The sequence below is a fragment of the Artemia sp. Qi Xiang Cuo genome, chromosome 7, assembly GCF_049724085.1.
Source record: "Artemia sp. Qi Xiang Cuo chromosome 7, ASM4972408v1, whole genome shotgun sequence".
NCBI classification, from domain to species: Eukaryota; Metazoa; Arthropoda; class Branchiopoda; order Anostraca; family Artemiidae; genus Artemia; species Artemia sp. Qi Xiang Cuo.
The window spans coordinates 68,195,065-68,220,741 of NC_142800.1; the positions used below are offsets into that span (position 1 = coordinate 68,195,065).

The following is a 25,677-nucleotide window of genomic DNA, read 5'->3' on the forward strand; positions in this document are numbered from 1 at the left end:
ACAATGGGCTATACGAAAAATGTGGTTCAATACCGCTCTCTAGGGCTACAATGAAAGAAAGGTTGAGGTGGTTAGGGCACGCTGTGCGGAAGAAGGATGACAGATTGCCGAAGATTGTTCTTTTCGGCCAACCATCTCGAGCTAAACGGAAAGAAGGTCGTCCCCGTCTGGGGTAGGAGGACGTCATAAAGAAAGATTTAAAGGAAATGGGAACTTCGTGGGCGGGTGTAAAAAGGTTGGCTTTGAATATATTGGGGTGGAGGAGGAGCGTGCGTAGCTGTGTTGGCCTCAGGCGGCTTGGTGCTGCGGTGAGTTGTTGGTAGTAGTAGTAGTAGTAGCATGAAACGAACAAAAATCACCACAAACAAGAGTTTGGGTATGACCTCCTTCTCTCAGTGTAAAAGTCTAAAACCTATTGCGTCATTGGCGATTTATTGAAAACTACATGCGCCTTGAACAGTCTTGGAAAGTATAAACAACATCAAATTGAATATTTGATGAATAATGATATTAATTATTTTAATATCCATCAGTTCAAGAATTTATTTCACTGTAATTTTATTTTTATTTTCAATATTGTAAGAACTGGAAAAGAAAATATTTGTAATTAAATCCGTCTTCAGTTAAGCGCCAATGACGCAGTAGGATTTTGGTTTTTATTTACAATTAGGAAAAGAGGCAGTATCCAAACGCTTTTTTGTAGGGAAACTATTCGTCTTTACTAACTTTAAAAAGAGCTAATAAATTAAACTGAATATTTGATGTATAATGATATTAATTGCAAAAACCTCTTCAGTTCAAATGTTACTATAATTCTAATGTTTAATTTCAATATTAAGTACAAAAGCAAATATTTGTCATTAAATTGGTTTTCAGTAAAGCGCCAATGACGCAGTAGGTTTTAGACTTTTACAGTGAGAGAAGGAGGTTATACCCAAACTCTTGTTTGTGGTGATTTTTGTTCGTTTCAAGCTTGATTTGCATATTCAATTTAAGTTTCACTCGTTTTAAGATTTATTTATTAATTTACATTAATATCTATTAATTTCTGTTCGTTTTAAGTTTCATTTATACTTCAATAGGAAAATATTTTGTTTCGTTTTAAGCTTGATATTCATATTCAATCTAAGCATTACTCGCTTTAAGATCTATTTATATTATTACTTGTTGTGTGTTTTTGCTATGATTTGTTTATTTAGTTTCTGTTCGTTTTGGGTTTCATTTATTCTTTAATAGTAATTTCTGGTCGTTTTTAATTTGAATTTTGAAAGGTATTTGTATCTGCTGAGCTTAATCTTAAAATGGCCTTTACTTTTCTTTGAAAAACTTGTTTTTCGGAAGTTTTTTTTTAAATTAATTCTAATTAACGGCTTTGTGATTAAGGGGTCATTTTTAAAGAATTGGAACAAAATTCGAACTTTAGCGCAAAGAGCGAGGTATTGAGTAGGGGGCGAACCCCCTAATATAGGTATTAAAAGTATATGCATATAGAAGTTCGTTACGTAAGTTAATTCGTGAGTTACGTATATTTATTACTAATAAAAATGTTCGTAAATAAAACTAAACAACTTCTGAGAAAGCCGTTTAACCAAATAAATATAAATTAATATGTATTTTATTTATTTATTCATGTACGGGGAGTCAAAATCAAAACCTCCATTAATTCAAAAACGTTCAAAATTAAATAAGAAAAACATGTTTTTTTTAAAACTGAAAGTAAGGAGCAACATTAGAACTTAAAACAAACAGAAATTATTCCGTATATGAAAGGGGCTTTCCCCTCTTCAACGCCTTGCTCTTTACACTAAAGTTTTTATTGTTTTAAAAAATAAAGTTGTGTGAAAGAGTCTAACTTTAGCGTAAAGAGCGAGGCGTTGAGGAGGGGACAGCCCCTTTCACATACGGAATAATTTCTGTTCGTTTTAAGTTTTAATGTTGCTCCTTACTTTCAGTTAAAAAACTTGTTTTTTTTATTTAATAAAAGAAAAAGGTCGATAAGCACGCAACCATGATTTTTCTCCTGGCAAAAAAAAAAAATAAAAAAAATAGAATTCCACATTTTTAAAGATGGGAGCTTGAAAACTCAGTAGGGTTCTCTGATAGAATAACGTTTTCTGATACGCTGGATTTTATGATGCAATTCTCAATAAGATTGCTTGACTTTTGGGAGATGTTTCCTCCCTTTTTGGAAAATCCAGCAAATTTTCTCAAGCTCGTAGCTTTTGATGGGTAACATTTAACTTAATGAATTTTATATATTTGGAATCAGCACAAAAAGCCAATTCTTTTAATTTATACATTTTTTTGTTTATCAAAATCCTGTCTTTTAGACTTTTGGTTACTATCGGGCCGCGTTGCTCCTTATTTACAGTTCCTTAACATAAGCTGTTTAATAGGAATTTGAGACCAAGTGCTCCCCATTTAGATTGTCGACTGCTTTAACAGATGTGACCATGCTTCTGAATGTCGACATGTATGAAAACAGCGTGGTTTAGAATAAATTAAAAAAAAAAAAAAATTATTACATAAATGCAAAGGATAGAAGCAGAAATGATTACAAATCTTAATTACAATGAATGATACTTTTCAAAAATGTCCATGCATTATAAAAGCATTTCTATTTATCTATTCAAGCCCTGGAGATCTATAAGGGAATTAGTCATTGAGACTAAGTCAGGAAAGTGCTCAAATCTATAATTCAGGGGTTGGGGTGTATTACCAAAGAATGGAGGGGGCTCATTAAACAAAACAGGACAATGATGTCGAAATTAGAAAAAAATATAGAAATCAGTTAAATTTTGGCATTTCTAGGGAGATAGAGAGCAGTGGGGTTTCGGGTCTCCTTCATAATGATGTCTTGACTGCTCAATGGCCATGTTTTGTTTTTATCAAAAAGGTCATTAGGGTCTTTAAAGTACATCCGATGATCTTTTAGAATGCTAGAAAATAAGATGCAGAAAAATGAAATTTAAACATTATTTAAAATACAAAGTAAAATAGAGGGCTCCTTTACTTTTTTTATTGAACGATATTTCCTAGCATTAGGCAAATTCTATTATTGCTTTCCCATTCTTTTAACAAAATAATTTGCTCTAATGTCAATGTTTTTGACAAATTACCTCTGAAAGGTTCTTTAGAGTACATTCTATAATCTTGTAGAAAATCGGAGTAACAAAATGTAATTTAAACACTATCTAAAATACATATTAAAAGATAAGGCTCTTTTTTTCTCAGGAAAGTTCCCATTGACAGGCAAACAATTGTGTTCGTTTATTGTATATCATTTATTTTGACAATAATTAATACTAATCTTTGTGTTTTCGAGGGATTTCCTCTGAAATGTTTTCGAAAGATTGGAAAGATTGGCTCATTTGACTTTGAAATTCAAAATGTTTGCAGCATGAGTTATTTATTTTTGATATGGTATTTTTTTCGATTTGTTTTTTTAGTAATTATAGGTGGTACATAAGCCACTAGTTTTGGAATGTAAAGAAGCTAGCAACACTGACAAGGGAGGAGGTGAGAATATGAAAAAAGTTTAAGTTATTTCTTCCAAAAATTATGCCACATGTTACCTTGGTTTGTTACTTGACGACAAGTAGATAGTATGTTAATTAGATTATTTCTAGTTTCATGGTGTTAGCCCACGCTACAGACAAAATCTCTCAAAGACAATATTGCTTCATAGAACATGTAGCACTAGGAGGCATTATCTTAGGAAACTTCAATTGAATCATCTGTAAAATTCAATTGACTCTGGTCCAGTTGAACAGATATTTATAAATGCGTAGAAAAAACAAAAATCTTGAATCATATTGTAATCCTGTTTTCTTTTTTTTCTAGTAATTTATCTCTGTTTTGGCAAATTCTAGTCACGAAACATTTTTAATACACTACAGAACCGGCAGAGCTATCTATCAACAATTGAGAGGTACAAAATTGGCAGCTCAATTCTGCCCTGAAAAATGTGAAAATTGATGGTTTTGTCTATTGCAATGGAAACACAAAACGCCCTGCCCCAGAAATGCAAAGGCAGCCCCCAGTCCCCTCCAGAAAAATTGTCTATAATGCTTTTTTTCATACTATCGTGGAACTTACTTTTGAAGTATAATCCTTTACAAAAAAAAAAAAAAAAAAAAAAAAAAAAAAAAAAAAAAAAACAGCAACATAACTTTCATTTTCAAAATAAAATGTCAAAATTAATTTTCCCAATTCAAATACAAAAATTAAATCAAAGTATCCTTTCATATTATAATAAAAACACATTTTACCTGTTCTATAAACTTGTCAACACAAGCCATTCGTATTCTTTCGGCAGTTGCAGGGGAGTCAAATCGAAAAACGCCACACGCTCCATTAGCCTCTCGAGCCGATCCAACAGCATCTTTTATTGCATAGAATACTGAAGCTGCCAAAAACAATGGGGGTTCCCCGACAGCCTTAACAAGAGGAAAACTTTATTAAATAAATAACTATAAACAAAAAATCGCGAAGAAAGGAAACGAGGACAATTAACAGCCAGTGAAAAAATTGAAAAATTATGCAAATATTTCGGTCAAGACCTCCGCTTGACCGTCCTCAGTGCAGAATAAAACTGATAAAAATATAAAAACCAAACCTTAAAATAAAAACACCAAACTAAAATTGGATGACCCTTTTCTAGTAACGGTGAAAGGGTAACTGAATAAAAAACACAAGTCTAAATGGCATTTCAGAATTTCATTTTGCGTAAAGCACTTTTAAAGGCTGATCGCTTTCCAGTTTGATTGTTATCGGAGACTCTATTCGATTGCACAATATAACTTTGTGGATGTATGTAAAAACGATCAGAATTAATAATTTTGTCATAAATGGGACTTAGAAAAATTTCTCCAGTGTCTCTATTGAGAGCTACCTTTTCGTGAATGTGCTTTTTTATTTCAACTGCCTCCCTGAAAACTTGCGTGAGACCTTTAACGAGGGCAACGATAGAGGCCTCGTCAAACAAAATGAAATGGTGTGGATTCTCGTACACATGTTGCGCCAAGGCGGAATCAAAAACCTCAGGCCTTTGGCGTAACCTCATTGCCTTGTCAATTGAGGACTTGTGCTCAGATAACCTCTCCCCCAATTGCTGTTGGGTTCTACCAACATAAAAACAGCCACAAGAACAAGGAATTCTATAAACACCACTACCCAGAATGGGGCTGGTTTTATCTTTGCCGTTGTTAAAAAAGTTCTGTGTAATATTTGAATTTTTAAAGGCGACGCTAAGTTTATGTTTTTTAAGGATTCTTTTCAATTTGTCACTCAATTTAGGAATGTAGGGTAGAACAGTGAAAAGTTTCTTATCATCCACCAATGGGACGGTATCTGTTGGGGCTTGTGGACCTGATGCCCTCCCCTCTGCCTTTTTTTGTCTTTTGTCTATAATGGTCTCAAGTAATTTTATAGGATAGCCATTGCAAAATAAAATGTCCTTAATATAGTTCAATTCTGAGTCTATGTGAGGCTCTGAGCATATTCTTATTACTCTGTCAACCAAAGAAATAACAACTCCTCTTTTTATGCAGGGAGAGTGGTTGGAGGAAAAATGCAAATACCTATCGTTATGCGTAGGCTTTCTATAAATAGAAAATTCAAGGCCAGGAGACTTATTGAAAATTAAAACATCTAGGAAAGGAAGTTTGTGGGTATGTTCTAGTTCTATAGTGAACTGAAGGTTAGAGTCCAAAGTGTTTAGATGAGTTAAGAAGGAGTTAAGTGACTCTCCTCCGTGCTCCCACAGAGAAATAACATCATCGACAAACCTACCCCAGAAACGGTGTTTTATCGGAAAATTTTCCAGAGCAGAGATTTCTATGAATTCCATATAAAAAGTTGCCAAAAATGGTGAAAGACTTGTACCCATGTGTAGACCCATGATGTGGGTGAAAATTTTATTATTATTTTGGAAATATGAGGAGGAACTATTGCAAAGACGGACGAGACGCATAATAGTTTCTATATCCAGTGTTGTGTAGTCCATTTGATCAATATTATCTTCTAATTTCCTTTGAAGAGCTAGTTCACATTTTTTAATGTCGCAAGACGTATATATAGAAATGGCATCGAAACTGGCCAAAATTGTATCTTTTTTTATTTCAATGTCTTTTAATTTTTCAACAAGGTGAACTGAGTTTCTTATGTATGAAGTTTGTGTTTGCATAAGGGGGCGAAAAAGATTTTCCCTCCCCAACCGTGAGACAAAGCATGCATTAATATACGTTGGATATTACGCGAAGTCGGATCCATGCAGAGAAAATTTACGCTTCATTTCCTAGTATCTTACATATACGCCCTCCTCCCACAAGCACACAAAATCATATAATGGTTTTGCACACATCTCAAATCTGTCCGGCATCTGCAACGTTCTTCAACGCTCTTGGTGAGAAATTAAATAAAAAAAAACAAGCTTTTTCCAACTGAAAGTATATAATAGGGGTACCCCCCTCCTCAAAACTTCGCTCTTTACACTAAAGTTTTTTACAACTTTTAGAAAAGCGTCTTACTGTTCTAATTGAATGGCCATTGCGTTCCAAGAGTCATTATTTAAGAACTGGGACAAAATTCAAAATTTAGCGTAAAAAGCGAGGTGTTGAGCAGGGAGGCAATACCCTTATACACGTAATAACTTTCGTTCGTTTTAAGTTTTAATGTTGCTTCTTACTTTCAGTTGAAAAAACTTGTTTTTTAATTCAACTTCTGATAGATTTTTAATTAATGCAAGGAAATCTGGCCCCACCTCAACGGAGGAATCCCCTCTTCACGGAAATATCCTCTAGACAATTCAATCTCGGTAAAAATGCAACCCGGACAATTACTCTTAACCACTCTGCGCGTAAAATTGAGATGGAAAAGAGAAACAAAGACATATGAAAAGAATTTTGAATAAGAATTCTGGTGGATTCCCCCAGTGTATAATTTTCCCTGACAAGTTCACTCCCTGGAAAACTCCCTCCCCGTGGAAAATACCTCAGCAGAAAATCCCCCCCCACCTGAAAACGTATGCCACAATTCCAATAACAAATACTAAGCGCAAACAATGGGCAAATTTTACAACTTAACGACCTTTTCCCTGGGGCTGTGGAGGGGGGGGGGGTCATTTTATACCCAAAGGCATAGTTATTTGGCCTTTCAACCATGATGAACAAAATGGCTATATAAAAATTTTGATCAGACAATTTTGGGAAAAAAGGGGCGGGAGAGGGGGCCTAGTTATCCTCCAATTTTTTTTGTCAGTTAAAAAGGACACTAGAACTTTTAGTTTCCGCTCAAATGAGCCCTCTCCCGATATTCTTGGACCACCGGATTGATACGATCACACCCCCTATAATCATGGAACCTTAATGAAAATCCCACCTTCAATTTCAGCGTATCATAAAACCCTAACGTAGAGGTTTCAAGCTCCCATATTAAAAAATGTTGAATTTTGTATTTTTTGCCAGATGAAAGTTACCGTATGGGTTTTTTTTTTTTTTTTTTTTTTTTTTTTTTTTCCCAGGGGTGATCGTATCAACACAATGGTCCAAGAATAACGCGAGAGGGCTCATTCAAACGGAAATTAAAAGTTCTAGTGTCCCTTTTTTTAATGAATAAAAAGATGGAGGGCAACTAGGCCCCCTCCCACGCTCATTTTTTCCCAAGGTCACCCGAACAAAATTTTGAGTCACCCAATTTGTTCAGCATGGTCGAAAAATATAATAACTATGTCTTTGAGGATGATTTAATCCCCCACAGTGCCCGGGGGAAAGGATGCAATTTACGAACTTTGCCCAATGTTTACATATAGTATTACTAATTGGGAAGTATACAGACGTTTTCAGGGGGGAATTTTTCTGCTCTGTCGGGGAGGGGGGTCGGGGTTACGTTGGGGTTACGTATATGATTGGATTCGCCTCTTAGTCAATACCTCGCTCTTTACGCTAAAGTTTCTTAAGTACTTTCATATGAGCTATTTATTCTAATTAACGGCCTTTGTGATTAAGGGATCATTCTTAAAGAATTGGAAAAAAATTCCGAACTTTAGCACAAAGAGTGAGGTATTAATTAGGGGGAGGGCCTCTAATATACGAAATAAAAATATATGAATATAGAAGTTAGTTACGTAGGTTAATTCGTAAGTTACGTATTTTTATTACTAATAAAAACGTTCGTATATAAAGTTAATCAACTTTCGAGAAAGCCATTCAGCCAAAAAACAGTAAAATTAACATGCAAATTTCTTTTTAATTATTCATGTACGGTGAGCCAAAATCAAAACCTGCATTAATTTGAAAACGTTCAGAAATTAAATAAAAAAACAAGTTTTTTTAACTGAAAGTAAGGAGCGACATTAAAACTTAAAACGAACAGAAATTGTTCCGTATATCAAAGGGGCTGTCCCCTCCTCAACGTCTCGCTCTTTACACTAAAGTTTGACTCTTTCTCACAACTCTGTTTTTTATAACAATAAAAAATTTAGCGTAAAGAGTAAAGAGGTGTCGAGGAGGGGACAGCCCCTTTCATATACGGAATAATTTTTGTTCGTTTTAAATTTTAATGTTGCTCCTTACTTTCAGTTAAAGAATCTTGTTTTTTTTATTTAATTACATTCAAGATCCAAGGTAGGTCTCGCCAAGCTTAAATTGGAGCATAGGAAAGCAACTGATGGGTATGCTTTACTATGAGCCATCAAAAGTAAGGATACATTTTATTGTCAATAAGGACTGTTTCTCTACTAGAATGATTGAGATGTGCGGGGGATAACCGCAACATTATAATTATACGTAAGGTATGATAAGAATGTTTTGTGAAGCTGTCAAAAGCATATAAAGAAATTGGTGGTATTCATACTCTAAAGCGATCAGCTTCTGATCAACGTGAAACCCGGTTTGACATAGGGGAAGTCGGGGTTGAACTGGACATGGGTTGAACGGACACTCTCAATTATAGTAGAGACGATCTAAATTAGTTTTAGGGGTTACCTCAGATAAATTGCAACAGTTTTGATTTTGGTATCATGCGAACCGAATCCTTCGAATCATTCTCTACAACATATAAAAAATCGGTGAAATTGACATTGTTCGTTTTTTCTTCTAAAGCAACGATTTTAAAAACAAACTAACTTGCATTTTAAAAAATTGGTGATAGGAAAATCTGGTACGTAAATCACGAATGTGGACTCAGTTCTGTGTTTTGAACATCCTTGAGTCGTTTATGCCCTCCTCCTTACACAAACACCCGCGAGATACAAGAAATCAAACGTTTCTTATGGAATCGAACTGCAAGGAATTACTTTTGACTGTCTTGTCCAAAACGTGATGAACAATATTGATCACAACATATGTACTCTCGATGGTAGAGACACCTTTCATGGCAAGAGATTTGAAATTGTAAAAGTCAAATTTAAAAATTTTTAAATTTGTTAAAGTCACCTTTAAAAGAGTATCCCTAAGCAGGAAGTTACCGCTGAGGAGATAAACGCAGCTGGAGGAATCCAAATCATCTATACAAAGTCAAACGATTTTGTCCTTCCGGCAACGTATTAAGATCTTCTTGGTCCAGGATTCAAAGAAGATAATATTGAAAACTTAGATGTTTTTCGGCTTACATTGTGGCAGCTCAAGCAACCTAGGTCAGGTTGGAGTGAAACCATGTAATCAGTCATGGTCTGAGACCATCCCGGAAAAGCCGACATTTTCTTTCTTTCTATAATCGATCTTTCCTCTAGTGACGGGAATTGTATCCTTTCTACACTGACATTCATAGCCCATCAGGGCGAGTGGTACGGATTTAATCCGGCCGTAACCTTTGACCAGCGGCTGTAGTGGAAGTCCATGAAGATTATTGCTGCAGATGGACCTGGAAGTAGCGTTGCAAAAGTAGTGGTTAGACCAGGAGGATTCCACTATATCTGGACTGAAAGCAATCTTTGAAGTGATTTACACTTCCGATACACTTCCTCATCTTCTAAGTGGTAAAGCTATTTCTCGAGCACTGCCAGCCCATACCACTGTAGACGCAGCACTTCAGTCGATTCTTATAAAGGAACTTGTAGACGAGGATTCAGATGCAGAACTTGAATTAAATACAGAACTTGCATTGAATACGGTTGAGCTTAGTGAAATAAAAGACCTATATAAGAATGTAATGCATTGACGAGCTTTACTTGAATATATCTCCAAGTCTTCAAGTCTCATGACAGTCAAAGCTTCTCTGTCGGCTTTTGAATCAGAGCGAAGTCGCGAGACTCGAACAGGAAAACTGTAAATGCAGTACATGGAGATGGTTGCCATTCTTCGAAAATCTCTCAGAGCTGAACGTAGAGGTCAATGGAAACTACATTTGCAAACATTTTCCGACATACTCCCTTACCTGACAGCAGCTGGTCAAAACAACTGCATACAGTCAGCGAAACTGTACTTACAGTAGATGAACAGACTTGAAGATATAAGACCACACTTTTCAAGTCTATCGAAAAAGGCTTGCACGTTGTGAGAAGATCGGACAGATTTTGGGCTAGTTTATCTATAGATATGGTCATAGAACAAGAACTGACATGAAGTTTGAAAAGGAGTAATGGAATGTCCAGCCTGTGCTCACGCTAATCTTCTGATGCAAGAACTGACGCATGTTTCGTATCACGCGAGTGACCAACACAAAGAGTCTGGTATTTGAAGCCAGCAGAGGGACTGTAAAGACACACAAATAGTTAATAACTTTGTCGAACAGTCGTTTTCATTCGAAGGTGATCTCCTTTAAATTCGAAGCCTTGTTACTGGCATGACTATTGTAGAAAATGTGAACGCCAACAAAACAGTGGAAGTCTGGAAGAAGATTCCTGACAGAATGGTATGAAAACCTGTGAAGGAGCATTTGCTCACATGTAAGGATCAAACGCCTTATGACGGCGAAGAAAAACAATTGGGGAGAAATCCACTGTTTAGACCCTTCATAGCTGTTTCAGCGGCTTCTAACTGTATCCAAAAGACTGAATATGAGCGAAGAATCTTAATTTAAAGATGAACTTTGCTCCTATCCTGCCTCCCCTTTTGATGATTCTGGCACTTTCGAAAGCCATATAAACCAGAGCTAGTAAAAGCTATCAACTAACTTTCAGAAATTGACACTATTGGGGAAACACTTAGTGTTACTAACACCTACGTCTTAGACGGGGACAGTTTGCTTCACAGGATTCCTTGGGCTAAGAAAGAAACATATCGGAGATCGAAGACCGATACTGGAACTATTTTCCGGCCCAACATCCAGATACTATTATTGTCGTTGATGACAACGACATCGCTGCTTCGACAAAAGATTTGACTCATCTTAAACGAAACCGTGTCACTGGACGAGGAGTACTGTTTAGCCCACAAACAAGCCTGACCACCAAAAAAGAGGAATATCTTTCGTGCAAAAATAATAAAGCCTGTTTCGTCAATGTACTTTCTGATTATTTGATAGGAAAAGGTCTGAGAACCATCCGAGCTAAGGCTGATACTGAATTGCTAAAGGTGCTTGCAGCGGTTGAGTGTTCAAAAACTTTCGACACTGTAGTTTTCGGTAACGATACTGACTTGATTAGCGTTGTTATTCCACATTGTATTCCTGAGCACCACAAGGTATACCTACACAGTAAGACTAAGGCAGCTACTTCAGGTGCAACTTGGGACATCGAAGCCATTGTTAAGAAGATTGGAACTGAAATCTGCAAACTGGTTCCTTTTGTTGACCAAATTTCTTGTCTCAGACACAACTTCCCGTCTACATGGACTTGGCAAATCGATTGCACTTACACGACTGAGAGACAACGAAAAGCTTAGGGAAAATCCTTCAGCGTTTTCTCGAATTGATGCTTCGAAAGAAGAGACTAAAGCAGCGAGAGGCTGCACTTTCTATATTGTACGGTGAAAAGCTACTGACACTCTTGAAAGTTACCGACACTAAGTCTTTCGGGAGAAAGTCAAAATGTCTACAACTTTCATCCATCCCCAAGATCTACCTCCTATTTCAGCAGCAGCAAATTCCACTGTTTCCGAGCCTATATACAAGTACAAGATTGGATTGGGCTTCGTAGCTCTGCTCTTGATCCCGGGAATTGGAGATAACGACTCCAGAACGGCATGCTCTACCCTACCATCACGGACCTTCCAGCGGCACCAAAGTAAATTCTCACCGTCGTGAGGTCTGGTTGTATGAGATTCTGTGATAGTGACCGGTTCAGCTGTCATCGAAATGGCATCAAATGCGACATTGCTTGCAAATCGTGCAAAGTAGCGAGTTGCTCTAATGATCAGGTCCAACTCGAAGAGGAAGAAGACATGTAATTAATTAAATAAATATGGTAAATTTCTAATCCTTTTAGAAAATGAAATTACCTGTGACTTTTTGTTCAATTTTAAGTCAATGATTTAGCCAGTTATGATAAGTTGCTTATAGCATTCTAAGAGTTTGACGTGGTTATGCTTAGGGTAGAAGGTGGTGGGATTGGTAAATTGACATGGACACAACTTCTTTTCTGCATCAGCAGTCCAATTTTTTCTGTATGAATTCAACTTCGCGTGCTGTTGCTCTCAGACTTACATCAACGCTTGGTTTATGAGGGAGAAGGAGGGTGGAACTGAACATGAGCGTTTAAAACAAAAACAAAGTGCATATTCGTGATCTGCATACCAGATTACCTATTACCGACTTTCTATACGTGCAAATTAAGTTGTTTTAAAAAAGTTGTTATTTTAGAAGAAAAGACGAACAACGGTCAACTTTGCCTCGCACGATTTTAAACGATTTTTATTTATTGTAGGTAATTTTTTGCAGTTGGGATGGTACCAAAATCAAAACTGTTGCAATTTGTTTGTGGTTAAACTTAGATTGACTGTACTATAATTGTTCGTTTCATTCAACGTACAAGAAACAACAAGTCGTGGGAAAAATTGGGCTTGATCTCTTTTTTCTAGCGCTGCAATGAAAGAAAGGCTTAGATTGCAAGAAAATATTCTTTTTTTTTCTATCCATATGGGGTCAAGAGAAAAGCAAATTGTCCCCAAATGAAGTAGGAAGTAAATATAAGAAAGGATTTAACGGAAAACTGGAACTACGAAGGAGGGAGTAAAGAGTAAAAGTTTGAATAGATTTCGGTTGAGGAAGGTTAAGCACAGCTGCACTTGGCTCAGGCAGTTTAGTACTGTAACGAGCTATTAGTATAAGTTTGAGAAGTTCGTTGTCCACCAAAGTTGGTATTTAAGAGGTTCTGAGCTTGTTAATTCCAAATTTGAAGCTGAGATTGCAGCTTAAAAGTAATAAAAACTTTCATATTTCAAAAGTATTGATTTTTTGAGTTTTAAATTGATAGGCCGTCTCAAAAGTTTTGCCTGATAGTATTTTCACCTTATTGGACAGAAGATCGATAACCTGCAGCACAACTTTGCTGAAAAAGCACCTTCCTGGAGTAGTTACTAAGAAAGCCACATTTTAATTTTGAATTTTGACTCAAAGGGTTTATCTCCTGATGGCTCCTAACCGTAGGCTTGACACAATATCTGTAAAAAAAATGAAATACTTTTTTCACGAAATTTTTCACGGATGAGTTTTCTTCATGTTTGCTCGTTCCTCTCAAGCAAAATTTGTAGTTTCGGATTCTATAGGCAGAGGCCTGAATTATACAGATTGTTATATATTACTATATTTTTAAAGGAACTTTAAACTCGATAAATTGTATATACAGGCAATCATTATGGAGAGTAAATTCTTTTTCTTTATAATAGTTTCGAACTTCCATTTTTTAGAGTTTCATTTGCTTGGATCGTTCTATATTTACAGTTGATTACTCTCCAAAACATACAAAAAACCCAGGTATATTATAAGAAAAATAAGAGCTCTTTTAATTGCTGAAACTAAATTAACTGTCATGAATTATTTAATATTGACAAGATAATTTTTCACGGAAGCTTCATTAGTATTTCATTCCCCCCCCCCTTTTCTAGGTTATAATATAAAAAGGAAGAAAACACTGTTCACATTGCGTTCAGTTTCAGTAAATCACAAATAGCCATCTAGTCTTTAAGAAGGTCTGAAGGGTTCATTCACCCAACTTTAGTTTAATGTAATTTTTGGTCGTTTTTCAGTTCACTTGTTTATATGCGTCATTTTCTGTTCGTTTTGGTTTATATGTCTTTTTATTTTTGCTGGAAGACTGTTTAAAAATTTAATTATGAAAATTGACAAGGGTAAATTCAATGTTTCGATATTTTAGCTTTAATTTAAAGTCTTTCAATAATATTGATAAAAAGTTTTTCCTATTTTTTATCTAAAATTTAATTTTGATGCGAAGAAAACTTCAGCTTTCCTTGAATTTCATTCTAAAACATAATTAGCAGATACAAAAGAACGAAATAGTAAATTCTTCAAGAAAACAGATCATGAAACAGAGAAGAAAATTCACTTTGAGGTGGACAACATTTCGAACAAATTTTCCTCAAAAGAGGAATGATTTTTTTTAGCCTACTAGGTAGGAAGCTACAAAAAAGAAAATATTCAGGGATCTTTTGACACTAGAATTGTACATATCATGATAACTTAAGCCATGAGGTCTAAAATTATTTAGCTCACCTAGAATTCAAGAGTTTAAATTTGAAAATGTCATTCTGGTACTTCCCAACTCTGAATTTTGTTTTTAATAAGAAATGCTGTAATTAGATCAAAACCTCTATAAGTTCAAATGTGTACAAGATTTGGGTCAGAAATAAATCAAAACAAGTCAGGCTGCGACTCAACTCAAAGGTGTTGAGGGGAGAGGATACAGGGAGAGAGCATATCTTTTATTCAAGCTAATTGTTTTCTTACCTTTGAAGAGTATACAGCTTTTGGATTGGGAGCGTCTTTCAATAAAGTGACGTTGAACTCAATTGGTACGTCATTGCAGCTAGGTATTTTGTAGTTTGAAGGTCCTCGGGTTAATAGCACGCCATCCGGGGAAAACGAAAGTTCTTCCATAGTAAATAAACCGTATCCTTGAAGAAAACCCCCTTCTAGCTGTCCAATGTCTATCGCTGGATTAATCGACTTGCCGACATCCATGACAATGTCTGTCCTAATTACCTAAAAGTTAGTTTGAATTGACAAAATATGTACAATGAATTATTATGTGATCTATAATTTAAACTTGAATGTAACGCAGATTTAACAATAATAAAATACTTTTATGTAGATAAAGCAGACTAAAGAATTAAAGCAAAAAAGGGGGAGATAAATTAAACAGAGGCTCAAACGCGGGCGAGGTTGAACAGAAAAATCAGCCACGGGGTAAAATGAAGAGGAGGCTAAAAAACAGAATTCACACAAAAAGTCATTCCCACACAAGTAGAAAGGGGGTAAAGGTCCCACGGGGACTCCTAATATGGGCATAGAGTCCCTAGGGAGAACACGTGGTAATGTCAGTCGTGACGGGGGCACCAAATATGGGCATGGAATCCCCAGGGAGAATGATTTCGTAATCGATTGGGAACTAAATTTCCAAGGTCGATTTATTTGTTGTTGTTGTTTGGCCAAGTGCACGCTAGGGGCGAATGTTAAGATCCAGGAATAGGGAAACAATTCACGTGTTTCCTTCTAGGCCAATCAAAGGGCTGGTTACATATTAGCGGGAGTTTCTTGGATGTCAACAAGAGTTCACATCAACAATTGCTGGATTATTGAGTCTAACGGGGACAGGGTCAATGACCTCTTTTTCCAAAGGTCGATTTATTTGTTGTTGTTGTTTGGCCAAGTGCACGCTAGGGGCGAATGTTATGATCCAGGAATAGGAAACAGGATCACGTGTTTCCTTCTAGACCAATCAGAGACTCGGTTACATCTCCTTCTAGACCAATCAGAGGATCGCTTACATATTAGCGGCGGAGGTTTGCAGAGAATATGAGGAAAGGATTTTTCCTATAGTTTCTATTAGTCTGTGAATAGAATTCAAAGGAGTGAGAACAGTTTTGACTTTACTCATTTGGATATATATTTGTGTGTTGATGATAGCGAGTGGAATGTTTACCCTATTAGAAGTTGATAGTGGAGTTGATGGCAATAATACAAGAGCACCAAACATTGCGGTGGAAATCACGAGAGGATCACGGTTTTGTCTGGAATGGGATGAAGTATATGCAAGATATGTGATATCCTTGAGCAAATTTAAAATGGAGGATCAATTATGTTTCGCTGCAAAAGTTGATATAGCAAATGAGAATAGTCTTCAATGTGCTTTAAGTGCATTAGTGAAACATATCGAAGACAATACACTGTATCGCTAATTGTACATGCTTAGTATTATTGTTGTTGTAATTATTCAATAAAATTGTTTCGAAATTGAAAATGTTCTCTTTCTTTTTGTTAGAATGTTAGGCTAACGAATCATGATCAGTACAGCAGTCCACAGCCAAGTTTTTTATCAATGATAAAAAAAATCATTCTTCTAAATAGTTTTATTCATTTGTCAAATCGATGTTTATAACGCTTTTTAAATATAAAACATCATTATCATCATCAAACTCTTACTCCTCAATGATAATTTCCTAAAGTTGAAGATGAGGTAATCTAATTATTTGATTGTTGTCATCTTCATCTATATTCACTATATTCACCAGAGGGGTAAGAATATCCAGCAAACGATCGTCATATGCAATATACCTTCTTCCAGAAGGCCCCCTCCGCACTAGATTATCTGATATGTATGATAATTCTTCAGACGTAAAGTGGACTTCCATTACTTCATCACTATCATCAATGCTTATGTTGCAAAAAAGAAGCTCCTCCTCAACCGTGAGCTTCCACTCGCTCCATACGTCCTAAAAAGATTGAGAACACTATGGTCAAAAAGCTCTGTGGAAAGGTATAGTCTTCATAAATATACTGATATACCATACCCTTTTCCAAGAAAATCATAAAAAGTTGGGCCAGCCAACTCCAACAGTTGCATATGAGTAGCGTCATTACCCTTAGCTCTCTTTTCATGAGGAGTCGCTCATTTCTCAAATTTTAGTTCAGATTTTACGGAAATAGTTTATTTTTCAAACAAAAAACACAAACAAACCCACACACAAAAAAACACAAAAACACACAAAAAAAAAGACACACATACACCCACAAAAACTTACATACACACAAAAACTTACACACACACAAAAACTTACACACACAAAAAATTACACACACACACAAAAAACATACACACGCACAAAAACTTACACACACACACACACAAAATCTTAAACACACACAAAAACTTACACACACAAACAAAAACTTACACACACAAAAAAAATTAAGACACACACAAAAACTTACACACACACATAAACTTAAAAACATAAAAACTTACACACACATAAAAATACTTACACACACACAAAAACTTACACACACACAAAAACTTACACACACACACACAAAAAAACTTACACGCACACAAAAACTTAAACACACACAAAAACATACACACACAAAAACTTACACACACACAAAAACTTACACACACAAAAAAACTTACGCACACACACACACAAACTTACACACACATACACAAAAACTTACATACACACAAAAACTTACACACACAAAAAAACTTACACACACACACAAAAAAACTTACACACACACAAAAAACTTACACACACACAAAAACTTACACACACACAAAAACTTACACACACAAAACAACTTAGACACATACAAAAACTTACACACACACACATAAACTTACACATAAAAACTTACACACACACAAAAACTTACACACATAAAAACTTAAACACACACAAAAACTTACACACACACACACAAAAACTTACACACACACAAAAATTAAAACACACAAAAAAACTTACACACACAAAAAAAACTTAAAAACACAAACAAAAAATAACACACACAAAAAAAATTAAAAACACCAAAACAAAAATACACACACCCACAAAAAAACTTACACACACAAAAAATAACAAACACAAAAAAAAAAACTTACACACACACAAAAAAAAAAACACACACAAAAAAATTAAACACACAAAAAAAATTACACACACACAAAAAAAATAACACACACAAAAAAAAACTTACACACACACAAACACACACAAACTTACACACACAAAAAAACTAACACACACACACACAGACACAAAAAATAAAACAAAAAAAAAAAATTAAAAACAAAAAAAAAATTAAAAAAAATAACAAAATAATAAAAACAAACACAATATAACAAACACACACAAATTTAAACAAAAACACAAAAAATAACACACAAAAAAAAAATTACCCACACACACAAAAACTTACCCACACACAAAAAAACTTACACACACACACAAAAATTTACACACACACAAAAACTTACACACACACAAAAACTTACACACACAAAAAAAAACTTGCAAACACAGCGGCTAAGTATGTTAAAGGCGAGCTATTTTCTTACGAAAACACGAAAAATCAGAAAAAATGCTCATTGTTGCTATATTATCCACGTTCTTAGAATAAAAAGTAATATAGTTATGCACAGTTTCTACTAGCTATGGCTAAGTATGTTAAAGGCGAGCTATTTTCTTGCGAGACCACAAAAATCAGAAAAAAATGCTCATAGTTACTATAGTAGCCACACAATTATAAAATTGGGATATTTATGCACAGTTTCAACTAACTACGGCTAAGTATGTTAAAGGCGAGCTATTTTTCTTGTGAAACCACAAAAAATCAGAAAAAAATGCTCATTGTTCCTTTAGTAGCCAGGCAAATAGACTAAAAATTAAGATCTTTATACCCAGTTTCAACTAACTACGGCTAAGTATGTTAAAGGCGAAAAAAAAAAAGTTAAAGGTATTTTCTTGCGAAAACACAAAAAATCAGAAAAAATGCTCATTGTTCCTTTAGTAGCCACACAATTAGACTAAAACTTACGATATTTATGCCCACTTTCAACTAACTACGACTAAGTTTGTTAAAAGGCGAGCTATTTTTCTTACGAAAAACACAAAAAATCAGAAAAAAATGCTCATTGTTCCTTTAGTAGCCACGCAATTAGACTAAAAATTAAGATATTTATGCAAACTTTCAACTAACTACGAGTAAGTTTGTTAAAAGCGAGCTATTTTCTTGCGAAAACACAAAAAATCAGAAAAAAATGCTCATTGTTCCTTTAGTAGCCACGCAATTAGACTAAAAATTAAGATATTTATGCCCAGTTTCAACTAACTACGGCTAAGTATGTTAAAGGCGATTTATTTTTCTTGCGAGAACACAAAAAAATCAGAAAAAATGCTAATTGTTCCTTTAGTAGCCACACAATTAGACTAAAAATTAAGATATTTATGCCCAGTTTCAACTAACTACGGTTAATTATGTTAAAGGTGAGCTATTTCTCTTGCGAGAACACAAAAAATTAGAAAAAAATGCTCATTGTTCCTTTAGTAGCCACGCAATTAGACTAAAAATTAAGATATTTATGCCCAGTTTCAACTAACTACGGCTAAGTATGTTAAAAGGCGAGCTATTTTTCTTGCGAGACCACAAAAAATCAGAAAAAACTGCTCATTGTTCCTATAGTAGCCACGCAATTAGACTAAAAAATTAAGATATTTATGCACAGTTTCAACTAACTACGGCTAAGTTTGTTAAAAATGCGAGCTATTTTCTTGCGAGAACACAAAAAATCAGAAAAAAATGCTCATTGTTCCTATAGTAGCCACGCAACTAGAAAATTGGGATATTTATGCACACTTTCAACTAACTACGGCTAAGTATGTTAAAATGCGAGCTATTTTCTTGCGAGAACACAAAAAAATCAGAAAAAAAATGCTCATTGTTCCTATAGTAGCCACGCAATTATAAAATTAAGATATTTATGCACAGTTTCAACTAACTACGGCTAATTAGTTAAAAATGCGAGTTATTTTTCTTGCGAAAAAACAAAAAAAATCTGAAAAAAATACTCATTGATCCTTTAGTAGCCACGCAAATATACTAAAAATTAAGATATTTATGCACAGTTTCAACTAACTATGGCTAAGTATGTTAAAATGTGAGCTATTTTCTTGCGAGAACACAAAAAATCAGAAAAAAAGATCATTGTTCCTTTAGTAGCCACGCAATTAGACTAACAAATTAAGATCTTTATGCCCAGTTTCAACTAACTACGGCTAAGTATGTTAAAAGCGAGATATTTTCTTGTGAAAACCCATAAAATCAGAAAAAAAAGATCATTGTTCCTATAGTAGCCACGCAATTATAAATTTGGATATTTATGCACAGTTTCAACTAACTACGAGTAAGTTTGTTAAAAGTGAGCTATTTTCTTGCGAAAAAACACATAAGATCAGAAAAAAATGCTCATTGTTCGTTTAGTAGCCACGCAATTAGACTAAAACTTAAGATATTTATGCCCAGTTTCAACTAACTACGTCTAATTTTGTTAAAAGGCGAGCTATTTTCTTGCGAAAACACAAAAAATCAGAAAAAAATGCTCATTGTTCCTTTAGTAGCCACGCAATTATAAATTAAGATAGTTATGCACAGTTTTCAACTAACTACGGCTAAGTATGTTAAAGGCGAGCTATTTTCTTGCGAGAACACAAAATATCAGAAAAAAATGCTCATTGTTCCTTTAGTAGCCACGCAATTATAAAATTGGGATATTTATGACCAGTTTCAACTAACTACGGCTAAGTATGTTAAATGTGATCTATTTTTCTTGTGAAAACACAAAAAATCAGAAAAAAATCCTCATTATTGCTTTATTAGCCAGTCAATTAGACTAAAAAGTAAGATATTTATGCCAAGTTTCAACTAGCTACGGCTGAGTATGTTAAAGGCGAGCTATTTTCTTGCGAAAAAACACATAAAATCAAAAAAAAATGCTCATTGTTCCTTTAGTAGCCACACAATTAGACTAAAAATTAAGATATTTATGCCCACTTTCAACTAACTACGACTAAGTTTGTTAAAAGGCGAGCTATTTTTCTTACGAAAAACACAAAAAATCAGAAAAAAATGCTCATTGTTCCTTTAGTAGCCACGCAATCAGACTAAAAATTAAGATATTTATGCCCACTTTCAACTAACTACGACTAAGTTTGTTAAAAGGCGAGCTATTTTCTTACGAAAAACACAAAAAATTCAGAAAAAATATGCTCATTGTTCCTTTAGTACCCACGCAATTATAAAATGGGGATATTTATGCACAGTTTCAACTAACTACGAGTAAGTTTGTTAAATGCGAGTTATTTTCTGGCACCCATGATACTTGTGTTTTTCTTTTTTACTCTTTTTTAGATTAAAATTCGTCAATATGGTCAATTATTGGCCCCTTTGTCACTTTGCACCTCCCCCATAAGATTTTGCTCATTGGCACACTTTTCACATTGGTCCTCCCCCAAGAGTTTGCTCTAGATCCACCACTGGGGGCACCGCTAACGATACCAATTTCCACTGTTTATCGACATTATATTATTAAGAATGTTATTATTTCTTTGACATATGCATTTACATTTTTAATTTTCATGTTTTTGATTTTATATTGATGAAGAATTTAAAACACAACTTCAATCGTGTCTTTAAAAAAGTTATTTAAAACTCACATCAACCATTGGAGAAACATCGCATACATTTGAACTATCCATTATTATTATATCTCTATGTCTATATTCAAGTTTGCACTGATTTTAAAACCTTCGAAACCACGAAATAATACTATAATAACGGTTAATTATTACGAAAAATCAAGCGAGTTGAAGAATATAGAACACTAATTGTCTACCATTTATCACATATCCCCCATGGGGAAAAGGTTTCGAGCAGAAAACAAAAACATCTTGCATCAACATTTTATATTTCTATTTCTAAAATCCTAACGGCACTTTTTTTTCCAACAGAAATATTCTCTAGATAATTCAATCCTGGTGATAATTTACCTGACACAATTACCTTTAACATTTCCACGCGTAAAAAGTAAGTCGATAAAAATTAAAGCAAGACGCATAATAACAAAATACAGTGAGTATACAATTGGAAAATTTAAACTTTAAGGCATTGCTATAAGGGCTCTAGGGTGAATTTGTTACCTTCAAAAGATATAATTTTTTGGGGGGTTTCAACTATACTGGACAGAATAGATATATATCAAAATTTTGATCAGACGAAATTGGGAAAAAGGGTGCGGGGGAGAGGGCCAAGTTGCCCTCCAGCATTTTAGTCACTGAAAAAGGGTACTATACCTTTAAATTTCCGTTTTAATGAGCTCTCTCTTGATGTTCTAGGACCACTGGGTCGGTACGATTACCTCTGAAGAAGAAAAAAAAATTAACACGCATCCGTGATCTTTCTTCTGACAAAAAATACTAAATTGCAAAATTTTTGCAGATATGAGCTTGAAACCTATGTAATAGGGTTTTTCTGATACGCTGAATCTGACGGTGTGACTTTCATTAAAAATTCTTTCAATTGTAGGGGGATCTTTCCCCCTCTTTCAAAAATCAGGTAAATTTTCTCAGGGTCGTAGCCTTTGATGAGTAATACTAAAAACTTAATAAAATTTATATATTTAGAATCAGCATTATAAGCCCATTCTTTTAACACATTTATTGACATCAAAAATTCCGTTTTTAAAAAGTTTCGATTATTATTGAACCGTATCACTTGGTTGTTTTTTACTTTTTTCTATTACGTATATGAGGGGGGTTCTCCCCTTAGTCAATGCCACGCTCTTTATGCTAAAATTTTAAAATTTTGTTTAAATCACAAAACCCCTGAATCACAAAGGCCGTTTAATTAGAATACATAGCTCTTTTGAAAGCACTAAAAAAACTGTAATGTAAAAAGAGCGAGGCATTGACTTGGGGGGCGAACCCACTCATATACGTAATAATTTCTGTTCGTTTTAAGTTCTAATGTTGCTTCTTACTTTCAGTTGAAAAAAAACTTATTTTTTTAAATTTATTTTCTGATCGTTTTTTAAAATAATGCTGGGGAATCCAGCGCCCCCCTTCCTAGAAATGTCCCTTCAGGCTGAAGGCCCACCGTGGGCGGGGACCCCCCCCCCCTATTCCCCCGGGCCACGGGCCGACGGTCGGACCCGGACCCGGTTCCCCCCCCCCAGGGGGGCCCCAGGCCGAAGGCCGGCCGCCGGCCGGCCGCAGGCGGGATCCCCCACCCCCGGGATCACAGGGCCGAAAGCCGGACACGGTTTGGGCCCCCATTCCCAGGTTAGGTTACCTAAAATTTCTAGGGTTAGCAGCTTAGGTTAGGTTACATTAGGTTAAGTGGCGCCGCCACTTAACCTAATGTAACCTAAGCTGCTAACCCTAGAAATGTTAGGTAACCTAACCTTGGTGGTGGGGGCCCCGACCGTGTCCAGTTTTCGGCCCTGTGACCCCTGGAGTGTGGGATCCCGCCTGCGGCCGGCCTTCGGCCTGTGGCCCCCGGGGTGGGGGATCCTGTTCCGTGTCCAACCTTCGGCCCGCGGCCCCAAGGAATGGGGGGGGGGGACCCAAACCACGGTGGGCCTTCAGCCTGAAGGGACATTTCTATGAAGGGGGGTGCTGGATTCCCCAGCATTATTTAAAAAAACGATCAGAAATTAAATTAAAAAAAAACAAGTTTTTTTTTCAACTGAAAGTAAGAAGCAACATTAGAACTTAAAACGAACAGAAATTATTACGTATATGAGTGGGTTCGTCCCCCAAGTCAATGCCTCGCTCTTTTTACACTACAGTGTTTTTAGTACTTTCAAAAGAGCTATGTATTCTAATTAAACAGCTTTTGTGATTCAGGGGTTTTGTGATTTAAACAAAATTTTAAAATTTTAGCATAATGAGCGTGGTATTAACTAAGGGGAGAACCCCCTTCATATACGTAATAAAAAACAGTAAAAAAAAACAAGTGATACGGCTCAATAGTAATCGAAACTTTTTAAAAACGGAATTTTTGATGTCAATAAATGTGTTAAAAGAATGGGCTTATAATGCTGATTCTAAATATGTAAATTTTATTAAGTTTTTAGTATTACTCATCAAAGGCTACGACCCTGAGAAAATTTACCTGATTTTTGAAAGAGGGGGGAAAGATCCCCCTACAATTGAAAGAATTTTTAATGAAAGTCACACCGTCAGATTCAGCGTATCAGAAAAACCCTATTACATAGGTTTCAAGCTCATATCTGCAAAAATTTTGCAACTTAGTATTTTTTGTCAGAAGAAAGATCACGGATGCGTGTTAATTTTTTTTTCTTTTTCAGAGGTAATCGTACCGACCCAGTGGTCCTAGAACATCAAGAGAGAGCTCATTCAAACGGAAATTAAAAGTTATAGTACCCCTTTTCAGTGACCAAAATGCTGGAGTGCAACTTGGTTCCCTCCCACGCACCCTTTTTCCCAATTTCGTCCGATCAAAATTTTGATATATATCTATTCTGTCCAGTATAGTTGAAACCCCCCCAAAAAATACATCTTTTGAAGTTAACAAATTCACCCTAGAGCCCTTATAGAAATGCCTTAAAGTTTAAATTTCCAATTGTAAACGCACAGTATTTTGTTATTATGTGTCTTGCTTTCATTTTTATCGACTTACTTTTTACGCGTGAAAATGTTAAAGGTAATGGTGTCAGGTAAATTATCACCAAGATTGAATTATCCAGAGAATATTTCTGTTGGGAAAAAAAAGTGCCGTTAGGATTTTAAAAATAGAAATATAAAATGTTGATGCAAGATTTTTTTGTTTTATGCTCGAAACCTTTTACCCATGGGGATATGTGATAAATGGTAGACAATTAATGTTCTATATTCTTCAACTCGCTTTATTTTTCGTAATAATTAACCGTTATTAAAGTATTATTTCGTGGTTTCGAAGGTTTTAAAGTCAGTGCAAACTTGAATATAGACATAGAGATATAATAATAATGGATAGTTCAAATGTATGCGATGTTTCTCCAATGGTTGATGTGAGTTTTAAATAACTTTTTTTAAGACACGATTGAAGTTGTGTTTTAAATTCTTCATCAATGTAAAATCAAAAACATGAAAATTAAAAAATGTAAATGCATATTTCAAAGAAATAATAACATTCTTAATAATATAATGTCGATAAACAGTGGAAATTGGTATCGTGGTCAACCTTAGTGGTGCCCCCAGTGGTGGATCTAGAGCAAACTCTTGGGGGAGGACCAATGTGAAAAGTGTGTCAATGAGCAAAATCTCGTTGGGGAGGTGCAAAGTGACATAGGGGCCAATAATTGACCATATTGACGAATTTTATTCTAAAAAAGAGTAAAAAAGAAAAACACAAGTATCAAGGGTGCCAGAAAATAACTCGCATTTTAACAAACTTACTCGTAGTTAGTTGAAACTGGGCATAAATATCCCCATTTTATAATTGCGTGGCTACTAAAGGATCAATGAGCATTTTTTTCTGATTTTTTGTGTTTTTCGTAAGAAAAATAGCTCGCATTTTAACAAACTTAGCCGTAGTTAGTTGAAAGTGGGCATAAATATCTTAATTTTTAGTCTAATTGCGTGGCTAATATAGGAACAATGATGATTTTTTCTGATTTTGTGTTTTTTCTCAAGAAAAATAACTCGCCTTTAACATAATTAGCCGTAGTTAGTTGACACTGGGTGTAAATATCTTTATTTTTAGTAGATTTGCGTGGCT

At 35.1% G+C, this 25,677-nt stretch overlaps 1 protein-coding gene across 3 annotated transcripts in view; it reads right to left on the reverse strand.

Moving 5' to 3' along the window:
- LOC148950634 (xanthine dehydrogenase/oxidase-like) overlaps positions 1–25,677 on the reverse strand; it is a 380,805-nt gene that overhangs the window by 10,718 nt on the left and 344,410 nt on the right. For all 3 annotated transcript variants that reach the window (XM_089092522.1, XM_089092520.1, XM_089092521.1), the window contains 2 exons: positions 14,842–15,096; positions 4,272–4,439 (listed from right to left, as the gene is read on the reverse strand). In XM_089092522.1, the coding sequence (XP_088948648.1) occupies positions 4,272–4,439; positions 14,842–15,096 (423 nt within the window). The remainder of the gene's footprint in view (positions 1–4,271; positions 4,440–14,841; positions 15,097–25,677) is intronic.